The 25,102-nt window shown below is 43.6% G+C and overlaps 1 protein-coding gene across 1 annotated transcript in view; it reads right to left on the reverse strand.

Moving 5' to 3' along the window:
- The window catches only part of LOC308184987 (CUGBP Elav-like family member 4), a gene marked incomplete at its 5' end in the record, with an annotated part of 97,671 nt that extends 85,149 nt beyond the window's left edge, over positions 1 to 12,522 (reverse strand). The window contains 3 exons of the mRNA XM_080572531.1: positions 5,637 to 5,716; positions 10,533 to 10,661; positions 12,492 to 12,522. Coding sequence (XP_080428657.1) covers positions 5,637 to 5,716; positions 10,533 to 10,661; positions 12,492 to 12,522 — 240 coding nt within the window. The remainder of the gene's footprint in view (positions 1 to 5,636; positions 5,717 to 10,532; positions 10,662 to 12,491) is intronic.
- Between the last annotated feature and the right edge of the window lie 12,580 nt (positions 12,523 to 25,102).

Consider the following 25,102-nt stretch of genomic DNA (forward strand, 5'->3'; position numbering starts at 1 on the left):
TCTTTGTCTGTAAAGCAGACATCTGTTCAGTGCTTGTATTCAAGTCTCACATTTTCGTTTCTTTTCACAAAAAGAAAGATTCCCCATGAAAAGTAATTTTCATGGAAGATTTTCAGCCAGGCATAGATAGACTTGGAATGCTATTTCCTGGATGCAGAAGAAATGCTGCAGCTTGACCAACTTGGTGCAGAGACTTCAATAGCTAAACAAAAGAGTACTTTGTGTAATGAAGGAAACCACCCTATAGCATTCTGGATGTCTTAACAGTTTTAAAACTCATGAATAAAGAGAGATATAGAATGAACATAGTGCTGACAGTTGGGTGTTAGGCAAGTTCAAAATACACTCGATGGATCAGGTATCAGAGGACTCTGACAAGGGGATGCCTGGTTACTGAATCCCAAATTGCTTTACTTGGGCAGCAAACACCCAGAATGGGATTCAGCTCCCCTTGCATTAGACATGAAGTTAGGTGTCCACTCTAAGCTGCTTGCTCTTTGCACAGATGCCTCCAAGGCTGAGTTGGGTAATACTAAGGTAGATGTCTGAGGTATTTAGGAGGACTCACTCTCTGAAGAGAGGCCAAATTAAGAGCATCAGCATCTGATTTGTAGATGGCTAATCTGTGATAAAGTTACCAAAAAACTTTATCTCCAGTAAGATTACTGTGGCAGTGACAAGTGGAGCAGAATGTCAGACGGCAATGGTGTGTCATCAGGGAGCAAAGGCAATTGTAGACTCCAAGACATCTGCAGGAAGCAAGTGGTTTTGCTTTTGTTTTTAAGCAATAAGGGTCCTTTTTCATTCTAAATTGCACTTCAGGTGACTAACCACTATTTTGTATCTGACAGACCATGGAAATCCAACACCTAGAATTAGCTAAAAAACACACTTCTACTTGGGTTTTGGTTTGACAGGTTTTAAAATATATTTCTGTACAGTAGAATACCTCCAGAGGTATCTATTTCTCCCTATTGATTGTAACAGAAACTTAGATGACAAGCACTTAGACAACAAGATCTTAGTTCCTAAACTTTTAGATGTCTTCGGTTAGGTGAGACAAGTCCCACCTCAGTTATTCAGTCTAATGCCATTACGGAGATCTTCCTTATAATTAATGAAAGGGATTTCCATTATAATTTATTAAAGGGACAGACATGCCCAGAAGGTGATTTATCCTATCCTAGCACAGATAGGTAAGGGGAAGAATGCACAAATCTCTAGAAATCTCTCTCGCTCCTCCTCTCTCTCTCTCCCCCTCCCTCCTTTGTGGGAAAACATTTAGAATAGATTATAAATTTTCAGGCTGTTAAAGCTAAATAAAATGGATTACATTCTTAATTCCTCCTTACCTTATCTGCTTCTGTGCAAAATAAAAAAAAAACAAAAAAACAAAAAACAAAAAAACATAGGTAACATTAGTTTTACCCCTTTCAGGGATTAATTCACAAGAACAAGAAATTCTGATGTGCCATTCTGAGGTGGGTGAGACAGCCAAAGAGATACAACAGTAGTATAATATTTAACCCTGTGTACTTTATGGGTAGCATAAAGGCTGCTGCAATTTTGGTATGAGTGATGAAGCACAAAGGAGAGTTTATTCTGCGTGGGTGAATGTACAAGGCCATATCTTATATATGTTGCGCAGAATGCCTCTTCAACATTTGGCTGTTGCCCAAATGTGAAGACACGGAGAGAAAGAGAAAACCAAGCTGAAGATGATGCTTAGGTAGGAGCATGATTGACAGGTAGGATGATAATGTTGTCCACAGCAATTGAGAATGGAGGTGGAAGAGAGAAGATTCAGGCTTTGGGAGGAAAAGTTTAAGAGCTCTGCTTTATGCATATTGAGCTTGATCTGACAGCTAGACATCCATCCACTAGGAGATGCTGGAAAGACAGGCCAAGATTTTAGTTTGGACAGGAGTCAGTCCTGCAGTAGAGAAGTTAGATCTGCAAGCTGTCAATATAGAAATAGTAGCTGAATTTGTGTTGGTAGATAAGGCTGCTAGGGACAAGGATGAAGAAGTAAAGAGACTCAAGGGAAGAGACCTGTTTATGCCCACAAAGCTGAAGGTAAAGGACATATCATTGTTAAAAAAAAAATACGTGCAAAAGTACATGAAAATGATGATCTCTCACAAAGGAGGACATGAAGGTCAAATAAACTCTATCCTAAAGCTGATAGGCAATTTTAAAAGACCCTAAAAAAGCACTCTTGGCTAGTGCTCTCAAATACAGAAGGAACTTTGGGCCTGCTCAGAAGTAAGGGATTTGGGGAAAGTTATTTCTCAAAGCAATTTCTTTGTGTGAAAATTTGAAAGTTGTAGACATGCTTGGTGGGCCCTGTGGAGAAAAAAGAGACTCGTACAGAGAAGTGGGCTTGTGACGGATGGCAGTCAGGCACCTGTCCAAGGAAAGGTTTATAAAAAAAATTCATAAAAGAAAGTTACCTTTTGAAACTATTAGGCAACATATGTTGTGTGAACAGGAAGTCACAGTAGAGCAATAATCCTGACAGCTGTGGAGAAACAGGAGTCTGCCGCAGGAATGAACAGCTCGAGACCTGACAAGAATGATGATGGATGCCCCGTTGGTAGTACACGAGGACAAGGCAAGAGACATTTAAATTGGCTGAACCACAGGAACAACTTTGAGTTGGCATCGCAGCTGGACAAATGAGGCCAGTCCTAATGGTGAAAGAAATGGGAGGGGGAGCTGAAGGAAGATGGCAGCAACACACCCCTCCTTTCCAAGGACAAGGGCTACATCATCATCTCACCACGAGGTGGCTGCGTTTTTCTGTGAACATCCAAGCCCTGAAAGATGCAGTGCACCCTGAAGCACCATGAAAAGGAGAATTGGAACAGAGATCACTTGCAGAATTTGGCCTATTTCTTTCAAAGTGTCCAAAGCATTTTGAGGCCCTGTGGGAAAAGCAGTGTGTGCTCAATGTCTTGATCAAGTGGCAAGTCACTTCACGGGTCCTCACTAGTCTGCTGAGCCGTGGTAACCACCTGTACGACTGCTCATAGCTCACATGGGAGATACAAGGCACTGCCACGTAATTTGGCTCAAAATGAAGACTAAGCTCATAATTTTCTCCTTGAATTTTCTGTGAACTAACAGTATTTATATGGAGTACTGATGAGGTTCAGCCAATTCATGGGAAGTTGTCAAGCCATGGACATTTCTAGGATGTATCTAGTGAGGGTGAAAGTGCAATGCTTTCTCAGATAACCAGATCTGGTTACTCAAGAACATTTCTAAAGCAAGTATGAGTCAAATAAGTCAACAAGAAAAATGGTCCCATAGAAATCTGACTGATGAAATGGCCAAATTCTTCATTATTTTACACATCCTAAGTTCAGTTGGCTTCAGCAGGATGGAACAAAAATTTGCTCTGAAGTGGTCAAGAGAGAAGTATTTTTTCTTTATATAAAGAGTGCTGAAATAGGAAGGATAAGGATATTTTGGATATAGTAGATCTAGATAAAATCTTCAACTCTCCCTCGGTTTTGTCTGTTTTCTTCCCTGTCTTCGTCTCAATGTCACCCAAGTTTCTAAGCTTTTTGGGTCTGGAACTGACTTTATTACACTCTTCAGTAGTACCACACCCTGTGGAACTGTAATTCCTGGTGTCAGTCTATAGACGCTATCACTTTGGGTCAAAGTTTTAAAGAAAGACATTCAAATACCTCTTCAGCCTTGCTCAGTAAAGATGTCCACAGTATTTTACTGTGCGATGCCAGCATCAAGCCCAGCATGTGGTTCTGTTAGAAGGAATCTCCTGAGAAGAGTCTCACAGTCTTGATTGTAATAATTCAAAAAAATGGAGATGCCACCTTTTAATAACCTCACTGGTAAACATGTACCATTTTCTAATCTGACCTGTCTGAGCTTGAGTTCTAAAAAACACAGTCTTGATGATTCGCTACTACCAGAAACCTCTTCCCCTGTGTACTGGGTCTGGCTGGGATGTTAACTTTCCCTGCAGCAGCCCATACAGTGCTGTGCTCTGCACTTGTAGCTAGAACAGCACTGGTGTCACACCAGTGCTGTGTCTGCTGCTGAGCAGTGCTGGCACAGCATCAGGACTCTCTCTAACCCTCCTAGGGGGTGGGCAAAAAAGTGAGAAAGGAACATCACCAGGGCAGCTGACCTAAACCAACCAAAGGGATATTCCATACCATATGATGTCACACTCAGCAATAAAAGGTGGAAAAAGGAAGAAGAGGGGAGGGGTGGGCTCTCGTTGCGAAAACGTCTGTCCTCCTCCCGAACACCAGCTATGTGCGTTGAGGCCCTGCTCCAAGGACATGGTCAAGCATCGCTCATTTGTGGGAAGTAGAGAGTAATTTCTTTCCTCCGCACTTCCACGTAGCCTTTACTTGTTTTGTTTTTTCCCTTTCCCCCTCCCTTTTCCCCTTTCCTTTTTTTCCTTTAGTTAAATTGTTTGATTAATAATAATCTTTCCTTAATAATTATTTTTTTCCCTTTAATTAAATCATCCTTATCTCAACCCGTGAGTTGTTCTTTCCTTTACTTCTTCCCCTCCTCATCTAAGGAGGGGGGAGTGAGAGAGCGGTTGTGGTGTTCAGCTGCCTAGCACGGTAAAACCACCACACCCTGTGACAAACTTCCCATTTTCAACCCTACACAGACCTAGAGCCAGTCCACTCGGCCCATTTTCAAGTTATTTGGATAAACTTGTGAATTGAGATCAGAGGTTCTTATTGAAAGGGAGATTTTGAATACTGAGATTCCCTGTATCCTTTACAAGTCTTCAGCATGCTTCTTAGCCTTTCCTTATTTACACTGTGAATAATTAGTAATAATAATATGCTATTATAATAAACCAAAACATATTGGACCAGATTGCCTTTCTGTGCTGATAATGGAATGTCTTACATTCCTCCAAGTCTGCATGGTGGTGTACAAGTATCATTTTGCATAGAAAACACATTTCCATTTTAATTTCCACTTCCCTGAACTATCAGCTTGGAAACATTGTATTACTAGACATAAGTCCAAGCATTACCTCAAACATTTCCTGGAAGATTCAGTAGCGTTTGACTGTCTTTCAAAAGCTGGATGTAAGGGACCACATTTATGCCCAGGCAGGCACTTCAGCAGCAGAAAGGCAGTGAGAGCGCACATCATGGTGTGATGCATCTCTAGCTTCTAGCGCTATCATGTGAGCATGCTGTTTTCTGCTCAGTTTTGGCAAAAATTTCCTTCATGTAGAAGCAGGGACTCTTTGGAGAGGGAAAACAAAAGCCCTTAGACACAAGTTTGTGCTTGATTCATCCCTCCGAAACTTAAGTCCTTAAACTCATGGTGAATTTGACCCAATGTTTTTGGCATCTGTGAACCATGTCTTTTTTTCAGTGCATCAAAACTGCTGATGATGGAACACAGCACCCCTTGGAGTTCTGTGCATGTGTAATGAACTGACAGTGTCATCCCGGCCTTTCTTCTGATGAGTTAAACACACCCAAGGTCCCACATGCTTAAGCCATCCTTCCCAGAAGACGAGTAGCAAAGCATAGATAAATCATCCCTCCTCCTCCATCAGGCCACAGGGCAGCAAAGTCTGGACCAATCCTCACGTGCCATGTTACAGAGCTACTCACCGGCATTGTCTGGCTGCCATGCAAGGCATTGATAGCTGCTTGGGCCTCCGTGTGTGAAGAGTATTTCACAAATGCACACCCTAGAAAAGGAAAAAGAACATTAGAAAGGTTGCAGAGGTACCAATGACAGTCCATCTAGCTAAGTGCCCTGTCTTCAGAACTAGCAATAAAGAAGCTAGTGGAGAAAGTATAGCAAACCAGTTATTCCTTCTCAAAGCCCAGCCATTAAACACAGCTGCATCACAAAACCCTATACTGCCTGCAGCAGGCACTGGCGGACCCAAATTTAGTGAGTACTTTTTGAATCTACTTATCTTTTGACCTCCATAGCTTCTCATGAATATATATTTTATAATTTATTGTGTGAAAACGATCTTCCTTCTATTTGTATTAGACATAATGCTGAATGCTCCTCCCTCTGGTGTTATGGGAAACAGTGAGGAGCTGTGTGAAAGTCAACAGAAAGCTGCACATGCTTGTTACAAGCAACCACAGGCCAGCTATAGAGAGGCATTCTGCTTGCTCCAAACACACAAGGTCTCTGTCTTGTATCACTGCCTGGTAGAGCTCCATTACACAGACTGCTCAGTGCTTGTCCAGGCTCCAAACAGCTTTGGTCTGACAAAGCATGAAATACCTTCTAATAAAAAAAGTAGGGATGGGAGAGATCTACATGTGATGACTGTCATCTTGCTACCACTGAAATCTGAATCAGTCTTTTACAGCAAATATTGTATCACAATTTGCAGAGCCAGTGCCTCTATGGGTGCTTTCCTGCAGACATCAGAGAAATGCAGGCAGTGCTTCTCTGGCCTGCACTGCCACGTGAGGAATTTCACACTGCCTGAACTCTTACTTAAGGTTTTAGGTCACAGAGGTGCATTTATGAATATGTGCTAGAGTGCAGAAATGATCAACACTTCAAAGGGTCACATGCACCACTAGAGTGGGGGAAAGTATTGCTAATGTTCTTAGCTACAAGCAAACTGACTCAGAGAAGAAGAGTAATTTCCATATGCTAAGGCGGTTTTTAGAACAAATTGGAAGAGATCTGAGAAGTTCTGGCTTCTATCCCCTTTTATTACTATTAAAGACTTTTAAGCTTTTAATCAATTTGCAAAGCCCCAGTTGTTTCCCTGAAGGGGCGCAGATCACTGCACAAGGGATGCCAGCCCTAACAATGGGACAGCTGTCCTTTATTCCCTTTGTAGCATCTTTAGAAGGTCAGCACACCCTCACAGATCCATACAGTGCATGGTGGAAACTGCAGTGCTAAAACACTTGTAAACTAGAAGAATGAGAAACAAAAGTCTCTATAATCATCACTACAGGCTGGCAGAAGTAGAATCAAAGGAAACAATAGTAGCCCCTTCTAAAAAGAACACACACATATAAAAGTAGCTTGTAGTTAGGAGCCCCTCACTTTGCATTCCTCCTTACCATTGTGCTCAGACTGTATTTCAGGAAAAGCATAGCAGTTATTGCTAATAGTTGGATATAATTTATAAGGAGCTGAGAGGAGACAATCATGAGAAAATGAGATAGATAAACTTCAGCTGGAAACAATAGGGATCAATTATGACATAATCACAGTCCAGCATTCCCGGGCTCCTGAGATACTGCACCTTCCTCTTCATTAATCAGAGATAATCCAGAATTAGGGTGTTTAATTATTTGCAGAGATTCTTTTCTACTTTCTGCCTCTAAAAAGAAGATGCTGATTAGCAAATATACAAAAACTTTCCAGCTTCAGTCACCCATTGTATTTAGAGCAGGATTTTTGGCTTCCGTGTTGCTGTCATGTTGAGGTCTTCACTCTCTTCAGGTGAAATTCACCCCTGTGCTGAGGAACCTGATGGATGAACAGAGCTGGATAAAGATGGGAATAAAGGGAACAGGAGGAATTTATCTTGTTTAATACCTGAGATGCTAATGAGATCCCTCCATTGCTTCTGATAGGTTTTCAAGTAGAAAAGCAGGTGAAAACTCAGCTTTCACCTGTGTATGGTGGCAAGGCAGTAGCGGAGAGCCTAATGTTTTGATCCCTTTATTTGTGTGTTCAGTGGGATGGCTTCTGAACTCAACACCAAATGTGTACATAATCTTCTTTCTGCCCCTTGTCACCAGAATTGAGGTGATCTCCAGGATCTCATGAGCTGAGGACATGAATCATACCACTCTTCAAAACAACGGTGTCCTCGTGACAAGAGCAGCTCTGGAGTTTGAAGGGATTTTGACACAGAGAGAGATATATAACCTGTGCCGAACAGAGAGATACATGTGCTCGTATGTTTTTTTTTCTTTCCTTATTTCAGGATTACAGAGCTGGAAGGGCTGCTCTGACTGTCTTGTCAGCTCTCCTGCAGGAACGGAGGAGACTGCAGAGTCAGAGCCTAAGGTTATGACTGCAGAGGGTGATAGACTCCTCTTGAGGGACTTCTGGTGTTGTGGGAAATCTTTACTTTCTGAGTTACTGAAGTAGACAACTGCGGAATTAAAAACAAACAAAACAAAACCAAGAGGCTGTCCAGGCAGCTGCAATCCTGTGGGTCCTACTGGATTACTAAACTGGATCCCATTTCATGGTGGCTTCCTCACCTGAGTACTCCTGCGCTCCTGGATGCACACAGGTGAGCTTTACCCAGAGAGATACAGGCAGGCTCATTCCTCTCCCATCTCTCTCAGGACAGACAGACTCTGCACTTCCCTTAAGGCAGAAAAATGTCCTGGTCCCAGCTCTCCTGCCACCTGGTTGCATGCTCCAGTAACTGTTATGCTTGACCCTGGGTGACTTGTGCAGGAGATGGAGCTTGCATGGAGGACATGGCTCCGGACAGCCTCCCATGGCTTCAGGAAAGGCTCAGATGCCTTTCTGGCTATGACTGGCCTGTGGTGTTATTCACTGGGAAGCTGGGACCTACCTCCTCCAAACATTGCTTTCATTGAGGTGTCTTCAAAGCTCGCTCATCACAGGGATGCCTGGTGAGGCTTCATGTAATGGCTTTGCTAGGACTGAAGTCTATGCACTTAGTTAATCTGCCTAAAACTCAATTTAGGTGGAATTTATGCCTTATGGGTTTTACCCAAAATAAGTATCTCACAAGCAGTATTTGTCACATTGGTTTCTAGCAGATGGAAAACATTACAGACTGGGAATAAGTCTGTGGGAGTTGTGGCTCGCCTGATTGTCTCCTAAGATAAGGGCACTACCCTTAAGTTTGGATTGAATGCTCTGTGTGTGTGTGTGTGTGTGTATGTATCTGTGTGTGTGGAAATTGGAAGCTTCACATTCTCAGTAAATAGCACCTGCAAATGGAAGCTGGTGATATTAACTCTGTCAAGGCTCAGTATTGATCCTGAACATCTCAGTGAAATGCAAGCCTAAGACTGCAGCCTGCTAGCACTAATAATTAAACTGGTTAGCAATATGGAGCTGCCACTCAGATTCAGACTTATAATGAAATTGTTTAAGAAAAAAAAAAGAGAGAGAGCAAGAATGAATACAAGTTTGGGGGTTGGATCTCCTTTGGAATCTGTTTCTTACAGATCTCAGACATTATTGCCTTTATTATTACTCTGTTTAGCTCCTTTGTCATAGATTTTGTTCTGTACAATTCCAAGTGGAGGCAGACAGACTTTTTTTGCTTTTCCCCAATTTACTGATTTGTTCAGTGAAGGGAGTGCCAAACTGCCTGCCATTTATGATGGTTGAAACTCTTCTTGGTGAATCAAACCTTTGGGTGTCATGAAACTAAAGTAGCCATAAAATCAAAAGAAGTTGCCCACAGTTTATTTTCAGCTATTTGTATCAGGAAGGCTGGGCTTTCCTGACATACATCAAAATACTGCCCTATAATGCCAGAGTGAAGTCTTTCTTGGCTAACAGTGATTTTACAAAATAGCAGTATCTTTCTTCAGTGTATAACTTTGATTTGGATTTTTCACCTCCCTGTTGCAAAAATATGCTGGTTGATGTTGTCACATGTCAAAATATCCAGTGAGATATGAACTGCATCTGCAAGACCGGTCTCTTCCCTGGTACTGCACATTCCAGCGCAGTTTATGATGTATTATATGCAGATCAATATTTAATGGACACATTATACTATCAAGAGAAGAAGGCTTCCTATTCAAATTGAAGTTACTTTGTCTAGAAAGTGACAGGGGAAAAAAAATGACCCTTATGTTTAACAGAGAAGCTTGGACTCTAGAAAAGGTTTCCTTGTGCTATCCAGGTAATGAGGGATGCCAAAAAGTGGCAGAAGGAGGTAAGACACCTAGTTTTGCAATTAAGCATTGAGATGTTTCAAGCAGCAAATAACTACTGAGTGTAATATTTACATCCGATCCTGTATGCTTGAAATAGTGGTTACTGGTCGGTGTGTAAGTATGCAAGAACCAACTAAAGAAGAGGAGGACCTGGGGCTGGTGGGTGAGAAATAAGTAGAGACAATGGCGGAGCTGGTGAGTAAGGATGTAAAACAGAAAATACAGCTTTGTTTAAGGAAAGAATGAGCCTGTTCAATGGGGGAAGAAACTCCCAACTTTCCTAAGGCTGGTGGGGAGAGCAGATCTTGAGCAAATTTGAAGGTTTTGCATTCAGAGCGGAGGCTGTCCTGTAAAGAAACAGCAATAGGCAGCTGTTTGAATGTGGTCAGACACAGCTTGTTGTGGAGGGGGATGTATTTAGGTGGAATCAACTCTTTGTTCTCATGCACAAGCAGACAGCAATCAGCAAAGAAATGGCCTCTCTTGGCAAACGTGACCCTTCCTAATGTAAGAGATGCTGACCTGGCAGACACCTAGTGACTTTGTTGTGACAGGAAATTATATATACACCAAGACTGGGTCTAGCTCGAAGCTAAAGCCATGGTGTGCCATAAGCCATTGTCTTACCTTTGCTGTTGCCATCAGGTCCCCGAAGGATTGTGCACTCCTCGATGTTGCCAAATGCCTCGAATAGCCTGTGCACATCATCTTCTGACTGCTGCTTATTGAGCATGCCCACAAAGAGTTTTCTGTCTTCTGGAACAAAATAAGGAGATGCTTACCATATTTCGGGAGGGATGTGAAAGCCAGGATAGCTCAGTATCACATGCAGAAGAAACAGTGATTTCATTGAGGTGACATATTTCAGAAGCTGATAGTCATTTCAGGTGCCTTGCTCAAAACACCTTAATAACATCTGAATTTCAGTGAGTACTTGAAAATAATTTGACAATTTCAAAGAAGAAGAAAAAAAAACACTCCCAAAACCCAGAAATATCTAAAATGTTTTAACTGCTTCTCAAAATCTAGGCACCAAAGTCTTCCAAATCAGCTTTTTCTGATCAATTCTTGCAGTCAGCTTGCAGTAACTGAAATGACAACATTGCTCAGACTGCCATCTAAGTGAAATGTGGATAAAGATAGCATACATAAATAAAGTCCAACTGAAAAACAACATAAATTAGTAGCCCTCGCAATACTAAATAAGTCACAGGGAAAAAAAATGTTTAACATAAGCTGTTTTGAATCAGGATATAACTGAAGCCACAGCCAGTAAATTGAGATTTGTTGTTCATACCCACTCACAGACACGTACCTACAAGTTTGGATGCATTTATATATATATATATATATATATAAAGTTAATTTGAAATAAACCCAAAGTTTTGGAAACATATATTGTCTCTTGAAACATAAAGTTAACTTATACGAATGCTAATATCTGAGTTTGCTCAAGAAGGTGCTGTTTCATGTCAAAGCAGGATGGGGTCTGCTGACAGATAATTGTATTTTGAATGAAGAAGACTATTTATACTTGGACTTATACCAAGTATGGAGCGCTTCAGTCCAGAACAAAACACCTTGAGAAAATGTTTGTGAAAACAGACCAAACCAAGGGGTACTGAGTTGGTAGAAAGATCTCAGGGGACTCAGAGGGATGCCTATAAATCAGGTTTATATTTAGAGACTATTACCATTACACCATGAAAGAAAAAAAAAAAAGAGAAATTTACATAGTTTACATCTTGTATGTAAACAGGCCATTTGCACACGATTCATTAATGTCTTATTTATCATTCATTAAACACTATGTAAATGAGTGAATCATGATTTTTTTAGAGCAGTTTACAGAGCAAATGTAACCAATCTGAATAAATAAATGTAAATAAATAAACACTTTGAATTTTTATTCATTTATTTTTAATGCACATATTAATCTAAAGATGAACAAAACATTGCTTTGCAACAAATATTTTTTGGCTGACTAATTGGGTGATTTATGTCACTTTTGTTCACTGAGAAATCATTGGTGTAGACAATCTGTTCTGCTTCAACCAGTGTTTGATCAAAATTCCCCTCTCCAAGATGCACCTGCAAATTGGCAAATTACTCTATAGCCTTGGATGAGGATAATTTTTCATGCAGTTGATATCTACTGAGGATATTAGGAGCTTTCAGTCCTGCAGTGGAGTTATACACATGAACCAAGAGTGCACTGCCCACAGAAAACAAGGAGTTATGTTGGTTTCAGTTAGGCTGCTGAAATGGTAGGAAAAATAGTTTGAGGAGGGTACATGTGCTTTTCTGATAGAAGAGAAAAAACAGGAATAACCTTCTGATAGACATGTTAAAAGCAAGAAATATGCCCACTTTATGTTGGCATTGATTAGGCAAAGGGACTCTTTGAGGTCTTTGTTGGCAACACAAAGTTGAGGCTTTAATGATGCACAAAGCCCTAACTAGTCCTGTGTATGTTGTCCCCACCTCAAGAGAAGCTGCCTTGGACATTGCGAAGGTTCATTTTCAGGGTGGTTTTTGTTCCTGCTCTCATCCAGGAGGTAAAATGGCATTGGCAATTAGGCTCACTGATTGGATTGCGAACCCCAAGGAACTGCATCAGGGGAACCTGTATAATCCCAGGATATTTTTCCTCAAAACGTACTTGTCAGTGCTTTGCCCATTATTTTTAGAAAGGATTTGAGTAATTTCAATCCAGTAATGGCAAAGAATGAACTAAATAGTCAAAATGCTCCCTACAAATCATATCCCTGTGGGCCTGAGGGACCTCCTTGGCTTTCTTTCACCTGTGGTGGACCAGTGACATCTCTCAGTCAAGTAACCAAATGATGGGGAGCCAGGTGGGAATTCAGCTTTAGAAACATCTCTTCTGCATGACCTAACTCCCGTTTTCATGGAACACTTTGTAGGTCCCAGCAGAAATCACTTCACTTGATGGCTAAACTGATGTGCAAAAGAGACTCACAGAGGTGAGGTATAAAGCATCAACTGAAGCTGAATTTGTGCTGCGGAGTGTCTTTCAGGCTAGGTGTGAGAAACACTCCGTAGCCAATAACTTAGGCTCAGGCGAGGATCTCAGTGAAGTAGTAATTTATTCGCGATTGCAATGGCGGGCGTCCCACAAGCAGGAGCGCACCTACTGGTTCCAAAACACAGTTTATATACTTTTTGATGACAGGACCCTCCCCTGTTTCCCCACTGAGTGGGTAATCCAGGTTCACAATCTATCTGATGCTTCACAGGCAATGCATGGCCTTCAGTTGCCAGTCTGTTAAATTTCAAATTTCTTTAGACTTTTTTACTGTTTGAAGTGGTAATGTTTCTTCACTTATCTGACTTGACTTGACACCGTGATTTTCACCTAATTGTTCTAAGGAGTCTGGTTGTCTGCATTTTACAAGGTCGCCTGCTAAGTTTTCTTATCACTGCAAGCATATCTCAATACCCCATTCCTTACCTTTAAACAATGTAACTCTGCAAAAACAACATTTTTATTCCCACAATTCCCCCCTTTTCTTTTTTTTTTATAAATTGTTGATTTTTGCAAAACTTTTCTCTAAGGTGTAATTTGGTAGATATCTTCCTCTTCTTCACCTTCTTTGCTTTCCATCTCCTCTAATATCATCACCTTATCTGAGTAAGGTGGTGGCTTCGTGGTCATTTCTTTCAATACTGCAGTTTCAGTTAACCACTGTACTAGTCCTCTTACACAGGGGATAATGCAACAACCAACGGCTATCAAAACTCCTGCTACTACAGTCAAGGATGTAAATATGCCTAATTTCTCTGCCAATTCACTGGCAAGGGTGGTAAACCCTTGCAATGCTCTAGTTACTGTGCCATCCGGAGCAGTATTGTTGGGTATAAAAGTGCAACAATGGTTGCTCAGTATCATACACACACACCTCCTTTCTCCGCAAGCATCATATCTAATGCTATTCTGTTTTCCCAAGCCATTTTGCTGGTGGCATCTAGTTGTTCAGCGATTCCTCTTATCGCATCCCTTGTATAATTTATGAATCTCTTCTGATTATAATAAATATAAGTAATCCAATCCACATTCTTATTGATTGTTACCCACCAGAACAGTGACTCAAATCCTGCAGCAATTTGATTCCTGGCTTCCTGTTCATGGGGAACTCCTCTAGGCACCCCAATAGAATCTATGTACACTCTATCATCAAATGATACTCCTAAGCTTCTTTTACTTCTTCTGGGTATTTGTGATGTTTCTCTTTCAAATGCCAGGGTGAAGGGTATAGCTAATTGAACAAGTGCACAAGTGCCTCCCCAGTTAGATGGTAGGGTGGACCGTAAGATCTTCCCTCCACAGTACCACCAGAGATCTGCCCTGGGGATCTCAAGTCTTGAGCAGTTTCCCATCAAGTCCTCGGTAGCATTCAAGGTCCTCGCGCACAAGGCAAATTCTCCCAGATGCTGGGTAGCACTCACACCCTGCCGTGAGAGGCAAGCTGTATGGTTACCTATAGCTGTAGAGAATGCAGGGGGAACCCTGATATTGCTATCACGCAAGGAAGGGAACAGCAAAGAGAGAGACTTACAGGCCTCATTTCCCCAGGCAGTCTTTTCTTGGTACAATGCAATCATGCATCGCATCCCCTGGGAGTTCTCGGTCCACCCCAATGGGCAGGGCACTATCTGGGGAATCGGTCATCCCGAGGCACAAGCATAGCAATTGCTATGGTTGAGACTCTGGACAGTATATTTGACCCATTCTATCCAGGCATTCACATCCCCATACCCTGTTTCAATCTCAAATGTTTGAACTGCCGCATTTCAAAGAGGGCCTCCTGTTTTCTCCTCCAGTTTCTTCCTATCTCTGGTGGCAACAGAGGATCGTTTCCATACAGCTATTCTCAATCTGGCTGTTGGGTCTCTCCCAGTTATTTGTTCTCTCTGCTCAATTGTCGTTGGGCATTTAAATCTCCACAAGCTAACACCTCACAAGCATCAACCGTGACAGATTGTGGTACATAACCCTCTGTCACATTCACCCATATTTTTACGGGATATCCGTCTTACTATTATCTGGTCATGCCTTTTCCAAGTTGCCAATTGACCAAGGCTTTCTCTGAGGCCTACAATCACTAAAAACAAAATTAATAATTGATTTTTCCCTGTCATTATTTTTAAACCTTAGGTTTCCAAATAATTATCAATACAAAGAATAAGATGTACACTACTACTAGAACAAAAACCCCTTGGGAGCACTTCAATTCGCTATAGGTCTGTCCTTTCTCTCAATCACAAGTCACACTCATTAGTTACCTGTGAAAATAAAAGGTTAGTTTACAATTGCAAGCTCTTATCCTGCTCAGAGTCCACTATGAGATTTTTCTCTTCGATTTCAGCTTCCAACAAGTCTTCTGTAGGAACAGCTTCCCAGGTGCTAGGGTCGACGGATGCCTTCACTCGAGTATAGTGAGTCCAACCTTTTTCCGCAGTTCCTATGGCTGTTTCAGTGGTTAGTAGTACTTGGAAGTGTCCTTCCCATTCTGGCCGGAGTTGATCCTTTCCAGGTCTGAATCAGGACCCAATTTCCCACGGGTCCTGAGAGATGACAAAGAAGAGGACAACCCCAGAATACAGTTCTTAAGAAAACTCTCTTGTTTCGAATTGTGGTATCTTATCCCTTCTGCCCAGATAGGGTAATCCGAACAGCATCTCATACGGTGAAATTCCTATATCGTTTCTTGGTGCTGTTTGAACCTGCAGGAGTGCTAAAGGTAAGCATTTTACCCAAGGAAGTTGGGTTTCTAACACTAATTTAGTTAATTGCTTCTTTAATGTCTGGTTCATTCGCTTTACCTTCCCAGAAGAGGAGGGGTGCCAGGGGGTGTAAAAATCGCACTCAATCTCTAAGGCCTGCATTAACCCTTGCAGTACTTGTGAAGTGAAATGACTTCCTTGATCTGAATCAATGTTTTCAGCTATCCCATATCTAGGGACTATTTGCTCCAGTGATACCTTAGCCACCGTGTTCGCAGTGGCAGATACCGAGGGGACAGCTTACACCCATCCAGTCACGTGGTCAACTAGGACAAACAAGTACTTAAGTCTCCCTGCTTTAGGTAACTCAGTAAAGTCTACCTGTATACTTGGGAAAGGTCGAATCCCTGGCTCCCGTCTCCGTCTAGGTGAGTTACGGATGACCTTTTTATTTACCTTTTGACATATGGTACATCCTCTGCATATTTGCTTCACTGAAGTGTATATTCCTACACAGACATACTTTTTTTAGCACAACATCACACATTGCTTGCACATCCCAATGACTGTCTTGATGTAAAACATCATATTTGCCTCACTGGTGCTTTATTCAGCATTTCTCTCCCATCAGGGAGTGTAATGGGTAAAGCCTTGTTTGTTCATTAAATGTTGCTGATAGGGGGGTTTCAACGGTTGACTGCTTATACCCCCAATAGCCTGTTGAAGGAAAAAAACAAGTATGGGAACTTCCTGTTAAGTTAACAATTGCAATAGAAACCAGCTCCAAATAAGGGCAAAATGGCATTCCTCCTTGCATGGGAACACAGATACCGCAGCAAAGTCACGACCCTAACGCAGAGGAAGACGACGATCTTCATCCCCACGACCACCAGAGGACTGATGAAGACCCCCTAGCAACAGGCCGCACAGTCGTAGAAGACACCAGGAGGTGCTACTAAACCCGGAACTACTAGGCTATAAATCAAGACTCTGGCAGGCTTAGGTGTGCACCGTTGGCGGAGCAGGAGACTCCCCGGCCGCCCAGCGCTGTTTTACTTATCGCTGCTTGCTGAATTGCTCAAATAAATAGAAATTCGATCTACCTTACCCACGATGTGTTGGGAATGATTTCTACCAAAACTAATTTATAACAAATTGGTGCCGTGACTCGGATAGTGGTAGCTTGGCTGGATCCCTCCCAGGGGAGGCGCGCCCCGCTGATTCTGCGGTCCCTGTCTGGAGGTCCCCAAGCCAACGCACCCCTACCGACGAACCTAAAGTTCCAGCGATAAGTAAATAAACAACCGGTAACCCCTTAATCTTTGTGCACGAAGCTCCGAACGAAGACTCAGGAGTGAGTAAGTATAGGCCAGTTATCCGTTCGGTTGGGGTTGGGAATCCCAGAGTGTGCCTGTGTGAGACGTCTAATCGAGGATGAAGCGAGTGCGGACTCCCTGGGAGTGCGGTTCCCACCTTCCGCGAGGGACTGGGCCACGAACGGGAGGTGAAGACCGTGTGTGTGTGAAGGCACTCTGGAAGATGGGACAGAAGAGGAGCAAGTCTTCTGGTCCCATGGGTGGGTCGGAACCCAAGGCTAGGTTGCCCCCCGATACCACCGGAGAGCCCGTTAGGGTTAATGATTAAACATTGGAAAGATTACCCCACTAGGCGGGGTAAGGATAAAGTTAAGATGATACATTATTGTATGGAAGTCTGGGGTGGGAAGCAAATTAGGGGCTCACCCGTTATACTGGCCCGTTGTCTTGGTTCCAGTTAGGACAGAGTTCATTTTTCCTCATAGTAGCTGGTAGGGTGCTATGTTTTGGATTAGGATGAGAAGAACGCTGATAACATGCCGATGTTTTAATTGTTGCAGAGCAGTGTTTACACCAGGCCAAGGACTTTTCGGCTTCTCGCTCTGTCCTGCCAGCGAGCAGGCTGGGGGTGCAGCAGGAGCTGGGAGGGGACAGACCCAGGACAGCTGACCCAAACTGGCCAAAGGGGTATTCCATACCATCTGACGTCATGCTAAACAATATATAGGGGTGGCTGGCCGGGGTGGGGGGCCGGCTGCTCGGGGATAGGCTGGGCATCGGTCAGCGGGTGGTGAGCAATTGCATTGTGCATCACTTGTTTCTTACACATTATTATTATTAATACTATTATCATTATCACTATTATTATTATTGTTATTAGTATATTCCTGTCTTAATAAACTGTCTTTATCTCAACTCACAAGCTTCACTTTCCCGTTTCTCTCCCCCATCCCAGAGAGGGAGGGGGGAGGGTGAGCGAACGGCTGTGTGGTGTTTAGCTGCCAGCTGGGTTAAACCACAACACCTGTGTTTGGGTCCTTTGAGGAATGGATCTGTCAGGCTCTAAACCTTTATGTGAATTCAAAGGAGCCTTTCAGCCTAAGAGGAGAGTGAGTATGCACACTTATGGATAGGATCTGAGACCCGAGCCAACTTATACCCATTAAGAGAAAAAGGTGGGGGGGGGGCGGGAAAGAATGAATGGAATGAGGAAGAAGTCCCACTTTCACCCCCCCCCTTATATACACCCTCCTCCCTCACCTCCAGCCCCCCCCCCCCCCCACGGCTCCGGGCTACCATAGTGACTCTGATTCGGCCACGGACACCCCTCGGGGAACTAGACGGGTAACTCGGAGCCAAACTAGAAATCGAGAGGGTGAGGGTAGACTATATCTCCTAAGAGAGGTTGCAATGGGAGGGCCCCAACCCGGTATGGGATACGTCTCCATCCCCCTAAATACGGGAGACGTCAGAGAATTCAAGAAGGAAATGGGAAACCTCTTAGAAGATTCTCTTGGAGTCTCTGAGCGAGTAGAACAATTTTTGGGGTCTAATGTTTACACCTGGGAAGAACTCCAGGCCATTTTAGGTATATTATTCACTGCGGAAGAAAGGAATATGATCCGGAGGGCTGGAATGCGAATCTGGGACCAGTAACACCAGCAGGGTCCTGTAGGAGATCTTAAATGGCCCCTACAGAGGCCTAACTGGAATAACCAAAATGAACAAGATAGGAGTCATATGCAGGATTTAAGGACTATTATTGTACAAGGTATAAGGGAGTCAGTCCCTAGAGGACAAAATATAAATAAGGCCTTTAGTGAACATCAAAAGAAGGATGAAACTCCCACAGAATGGCTGGAGAGATTAAGGAAGAACCTCCAGCTTTATTCAGGACTGGACCCCGGTACACCAGCGGGACAGGCCTTGTTAAAAATGCAATTTGTGGCAAAATCATGGGGGGATATCAGGCGGAAATTAGAAAAATTAGAGGATTGGCAGGATAGAGGGATGGATGAACTGCTGAGAGAAGCTCAGAAGGTATATGTGCGAAGAGAAGAAGAGATTCATAAAAGGCAGGCCAGGATTCTAGTGGCAGCGGTCCGGGAAGGACAAAAAGGGCTCCCCCCCCTCGCCCAAAGGGTGTTCCGCTACCACGAAAAAGACCTCTGAGGAGCCAGAGTGATCAGAGGGATCTAAGACAGATAGAATGTTTTTATTGCCAAAAGAAGGGACACATGAAAAAGGACTGCAGAAAACGCTTACAAGATGAGCGAATGTTTAAAGAAGATTAGGGGAGTCAGGGGCTCCATCGACTGGGGACTTCTGGTATAACGGAGTCCTTGATAAACTTGAAGTTAGGTCCCCAGCATCAAGAAGTGGAGTTCCTTGTGGACTCTGGGGAAGAAAGATCGACTGTCCAAATGGTACCCCGGGGATGTCAACCTTCCTCGGAGAAATTACAGGTGATAGGAGCAAAAGGAGAGCCCTTTAGGGTCTCAGTAATAAAAGGGGTGGAAATAGAGACCCCAGCCCAAAGTTGCACAGGATCCTTTTTATTAGTACCAGAAGCTGAATATAACCTGTTGGGAAGAGACTTAATGGTTAAGCTAAAAATTAATTTGGAGGTGGAAAATAAAGGAATTGAGGTTAAATTATATGCCCTCACTGTAGAGGACGAGGCAAAAATAAACCCTGAGGTGTGGTATTCTCTCGAATCAGTAGGCCATTTAGATATTAGTCCCTTTGAAGTCACTATCAGGAATCCCGAGACTCCTATCAGGGTAAAACAATACCCAATGTCTCAAGAAAGCAGGGAGGGGCTGCAACCAGTAATCGAGAGGTTACTACAACAGGGATTACTGGAACCTTGCATGTCACCTCATAACACTCCTATATTACCTATCAAGAAACCTGATGGCTCTTATCGGCTAGTCCAAGACTTGAGGGAGGTCAACAAAAGAACAATAACCAGATTTCCTGTAGTAGCTAACCCACATACTTTGCTAAGCCAGCTGTCCCCAGCGCAGAAATGGTATAGTGTCATAGACCTAAAAGATGTGTTTTGGGCATGTCCTTTAAAAAGGGAATGCAGGGATTATTTCGCCTTCGAGTGGGAAGATCCTGCAACCCATCGGAAACAACAATTAAGATGGACCGTGCTTCCCCAAGGATTCACGGAATCACCAAATCTATTCGGTCAGGCATTAGAACAAGTATTAGAGAACTATGAACCAAATCCTGAAGTAACCTTAGTCCAATATGTGGATGATTTGCTATTAGCAGGAGAGAGTCAGGAGGCAGTCAGAACAGAAAGTATCGAGCTACTAAACTTCTTGAGCTTAAAGGGACTAGAAGTATCAAAGTCAAAATTACAGTTCACGGAGGAAGAGGTGAAATATTTAGGACATTGGCTAAGTAAGGGTACTAAGAAACTAGACCCCGAACGAGTATATGGGATTTTGTCACTACAAGCGCCAAAAAGCAAAAGACAAGTTAGGCAGCTGCTGGGATAGCTGGGACAGCTGTTAGGCATCCTGTTAGGATATTGTCGGCAATGGATTAAAAATTATAGTAGCAAAGTGAAGTTTTTGTATCAGAAACTGGTTGGGGAAGTAGTAATGAAATGGAGCCAAAGCGATGAGCAAAGCCAGATAGACTTAAAAATGGATTTAGTGAACACTCCTGTGTTAAATTTACCCAATGTGAAGAGACCCTTTTATCTATTTATCAACATAAATGAGGGGACAGCGTTCAGGGTCTTAACTCAAGACTGGGCAGGGAAAAAGAAACCTGTGGGATATCTTTCTAAACTTTTGGACCCCGTGAGTAGGGGATGGCCCACCTGTCTCCAGGCAGTGGTCGCGGCTGCGCTCTTGGTGGAAGAAACGCATAAAATCACCTTTGGGGGCGAACTGAGGGTATTGTCACCTCACAATATAAGGGGGATCCTGCAGCAAAGTGAGTAGTACAACGCCCCCCCTCTAGAGATGGCCATACACAGGATCAAACCAGGAGACCAGGTTCTGATAAAATCCTGGAAAGAGACCTCTTTAACTCCTCGATGGGAAGGACCCTACCTTGTTCTACTTACCACAGACACAGCTGTCTGGACAGCCGAGAAAGGATGGACTCACGCCAGCCGAGTTAAAGGACCAATACCGGAGGAACGGCGGAGAGTGGTCAGCCGACCCGGAGACTTGAGGCTGACCATGCGAAAAGGGACTGAAGAGTGAATTCGTAATCGTATGATCGGTAACCCTCTCTAAGGAATAATAGGTTCACTGTAAACGAAACTGGGAAGTAGGGGAAGGGAAATTCTTTAATGTACCCAGACCCATACATCAGAAGGGTAACGCGCCTAAGGAGGAGTGAGTAACTGGGACTGGGAGTGGCTGGAACAGGGAAATCGGTACCTAGGCCCCTGAAGATTACCCTTGCTGCCGTGAAGAAAGTGAACCCCGCTGCTTGAGGCAACCAAGTAGGCGGGCGAGGCAGAGGGGTACAACAGTGGGGAGAGTTATTTGGTACCCACCCCTATTTGAGATGATGGAGTCCGGCTGAATAAACCGCCCTAGTACCCACCATAACTCGAAGCCGCCTCCCCAGAATTCTAAAAGGACGTTGCCCTTCTGGTGTATGTTGGCGCTACCTCTCCTATTGAATATCCCCTGTCCGGCTGGGGCCGACCAGGGATATTCGCACCAGCCCTTTAAGTGGAGTTTAATTAGGTGGGAGGACCAAGTTATCATTAACCAAGTAACTGCGGCGGGTGCACCAAGTTTTCTCACATCCCTTTGTCAACTGGCACTCACAAGCCTGTGTCTGAACCAAATAGATTTCTACCTCTGCCCCAGCTCGAACCCAGGAAGGGGCCCTGTGGAAATTGATGCAAGTAAGCTACCAGCCGTTAAATGCTACCAACCCTCACCTGACTGAGCGGTGCTGGCTCTGTTATGGGGTAAGGCCGCCCTTTTGCGAAGCTGTGGGGGTCAATGAGAAGGCCCGACGGGTAAATGGATCCAATCCCTCACAATGTACGTGGGGGAAAGAGGGTCAGGGCATAACGCTGACCCAAGTGACTGAGAAGGGGAGATGCGTGGGACAAGTCCCACCCAATAAAATGCACTTGTGTGCAAATCAAACTAACATCGGAAATATAAAGAAACTGGCGGAATGGTTATTACCAGCGAAGGATGCTAGGTGGGTATGCTCAAAGATAGGAGTTACCCCTTGTTTATCCCTGGACTTGTTCAATGGGTCTGCAGAATTCTGTGTTCAAATAATAATCATCCCAAAGATACTCTACCACCCAGAGAGTTTCATGTATGACAATCAGATCAATCAAGAACACCATTTGACAAAACGGGAACCAATTTCCACACTGACAGTGGCTACCCTAATGGTTTTGGGGGGGGGTGCAGGGGTAGGCACAGGAGTTGCTTCGCTAATCAAACAAGGAAGAGAGTTCACCTCTCTAAGAGCAGCTGTGGATGAAGATTTAGCCAGAATTGAGAAATCTATCAGTGCTTTAGAAAAATCTATAAGATCATTATCTGAAGGGGTATTACAGAATCGCAGAGGACTAGATTTATTGTACAGCAAGGGGGATTGTGCGCCATTCTCAGGGAGGAATGCTGTGTATATGCTGATCATACTGGAATTGTGAGGGATACCATGACCAAACTTAGAGAAGGATTGGAAAGAAGAAAAAGAGAGCGGGAGGCCCAGCAAAGCTGGTACGAGTCCTGGTATAATCACTCGCTGTGGCTCACCGCTCTGTTGTCAACAATAGTTGGCCCGCTGATTTTATTAACCCTAGCACTGACGTTTGGTCCTTGGATCCTTAACAAAGTCATAGCTATTGTTAAAGGTAGATTGGAGGCTGCTCATCTGATGCTTATGAGGACAAAGTACGAATCGATAAATGATAGACCCAAACTAGAGGAAACATTAATCCTGAGTCAATTAGAACTAAATAGATTTAATGAACAAAATGATACAGAGAAAAAGGGGGGATTGTAATGGGTAAAGCCTTGTTTGTTCATTAAATGTTGCTGATAGGGGGGTTTCAACGGTTGACTGCTTATACCCCCAATATCCTGTTGAAGGAAAAAAACAAGTATGGGAACTTCCTGTTAAGTTAACAATTGCAATAGAAACCAGCTCCAAATAAGGGCAAAATGGCATTCCTCCTTGCATGGGAACACAGATACCGCAGCAAAGTCACGACCCCAACGCAGAGGAAGACGACGATCTTCATCCCCACGACCACCAGAGGACTGACGAAGACCCCCTAGCAACAGGCCGCACAGTCGTAGAAGACACCAGGAGGTGCTACTAAACCCGGAACTACTAGGCTATAAATCAAGACTCTGGCAGGCTTAGGTGTGCGCCGTTGGCGGAGCAGGAGACTCCCCGGCCGCCCAGCGCTGTTTTACTTATCGCTGCTTGCTGAATTGCTCAAATAAATAGAAATTCGATCTACCTTACCCACGATGTGTTGGGAATGATTTCTACCAAAACTAATTTATAACAGGGAGTATCCATTTTCCCTCAGACTTCGTGGCTCCTGATTCCTTAAAAAAATCTTTCTCTTAAAACTTTTTAGTTCTTTCTTAGTTTTCAACAATTCCCTGAATCCTCTCTGGATTTATTCTCCGTTTCCCCTTAGACATTAGATGCCTTAAATACCTGACTTCTCTTTCTACATATTGTAATTTATTTTTCAATACTCCCAAGCCCTGCTTTCCCAGAAAGTTGAATAGCTTGTTAGTAGCTTCCTTCACAACTGTTTTCTCCTGTCCTGACAATAAACGATCATCCACATTTTTGTAACAGTAATACCTCCTTGGGAGGTTGGAATTGCTCCAAAATCTGTTCTAGAACTTTGCCCAAATAAATTGGTGGCCCTGTAAACCCCTGAGGTAAAACTGTCCATCTGTATTGTTGCTTCCGCCCCCACTTCAGAGTCTTTCCAGTCAGAGGTGAATATATCTGCTCTCAGGGCCTGAGAGCACTCTATAAATAACAGTATTATTCCAGTCTAACAATTTACTATTTGAATGCCCAATTTCATCATCAAATCCCTTCCCAACAAGTTAGTCCCTGCCTCGGGTACATACAATAATTGCCCAGAGATCATTTTATCCCCTAGTCTCAGCTTGGTATCCCCCAAAGGTGGCACTGTTATCCCAGCCCCTTCTACCCCCATCACTTGTTAGGGTTTCATTAGTTAATTTAATCCCTGATACTTTACAGTCCAGTAATGACCTAGCTGCCTCAGTGTATTGGGTTTGATGGCAAGGCTGGGGGGGGGGGGGGGGGCTGCAGTGGCAGCCCCCACGAGGAGAATCCAGAAACCTCCCCGTGGCAGATAAGGGACAATTTCATCCAGCCCCGAAGAGGCCCACCGCTGCCCAGAGCCAAGCCATGAGCAACACAGTCCCTGCCTCTGTGAGAGCACATCCACGAAAACAAACAAACAAACAAACAAAAACCTGCTGCTCAACAGCAGCTGGGAGAGTGAGCAGCTAGAAACCTCCCCGCAGACACCAAAGTCAGCACAGAAGGAGGGGGAGGAGGCGCGTCAGGTGCCAGAGCCGAAGCCCCCTGCGGCCTGTGGAGAGGCCCCTGGTGGAGCAGGCTGCCCCCCCTTCTCGATACTTGGGAAACTGACCAAACACCACAGCAAATATACCAAAACTTCTAGACTGTTACTTAGATAATGCCTACATCCTCTTTCCCTGCTCATTCAACTTTCCCAACTCATTCAAAAAACAGCTCTGTCAAACATTACATACCACACCTTTAGCACCTTCAATAACCGTTTTTAACACTTCTTTTCATCTTTCTCCAGCCTGTACTTTCACCAAAGTCTCAGTCATTAGCCAACTTAATTCCATCCCTTTCTCCCTCCAGGATGCTGAAACAACACATCAGTATAATATATTTCATCCCATTTTCCTTCTCTCCTCCTTCTTCCACTCCAGGTATTCCTACCTGAAGTGGCCAGCCTGGCCACACTTAAAACATCCCATCAAATCCTGTCCCTGCTAAGATTCAGGCCGCAACACGGGTAGCTTTCCTTGCCTGCCATTCCTTCATCTCTCTTCCTCTCTTTTCCATCCTGGC

The sequence above is a fragment of the Anser brachyrhynchus genome, assembly GCF_964034855.1.
Source record: "Anser brachyrhynchus genome assembly, chromosome: W".
Lineage (NCBI taxonomy): Eukaryota > Metazoa > Chordata > Aves > Anseriformes > Anatidae > Anser > Anser brachyrhynchus.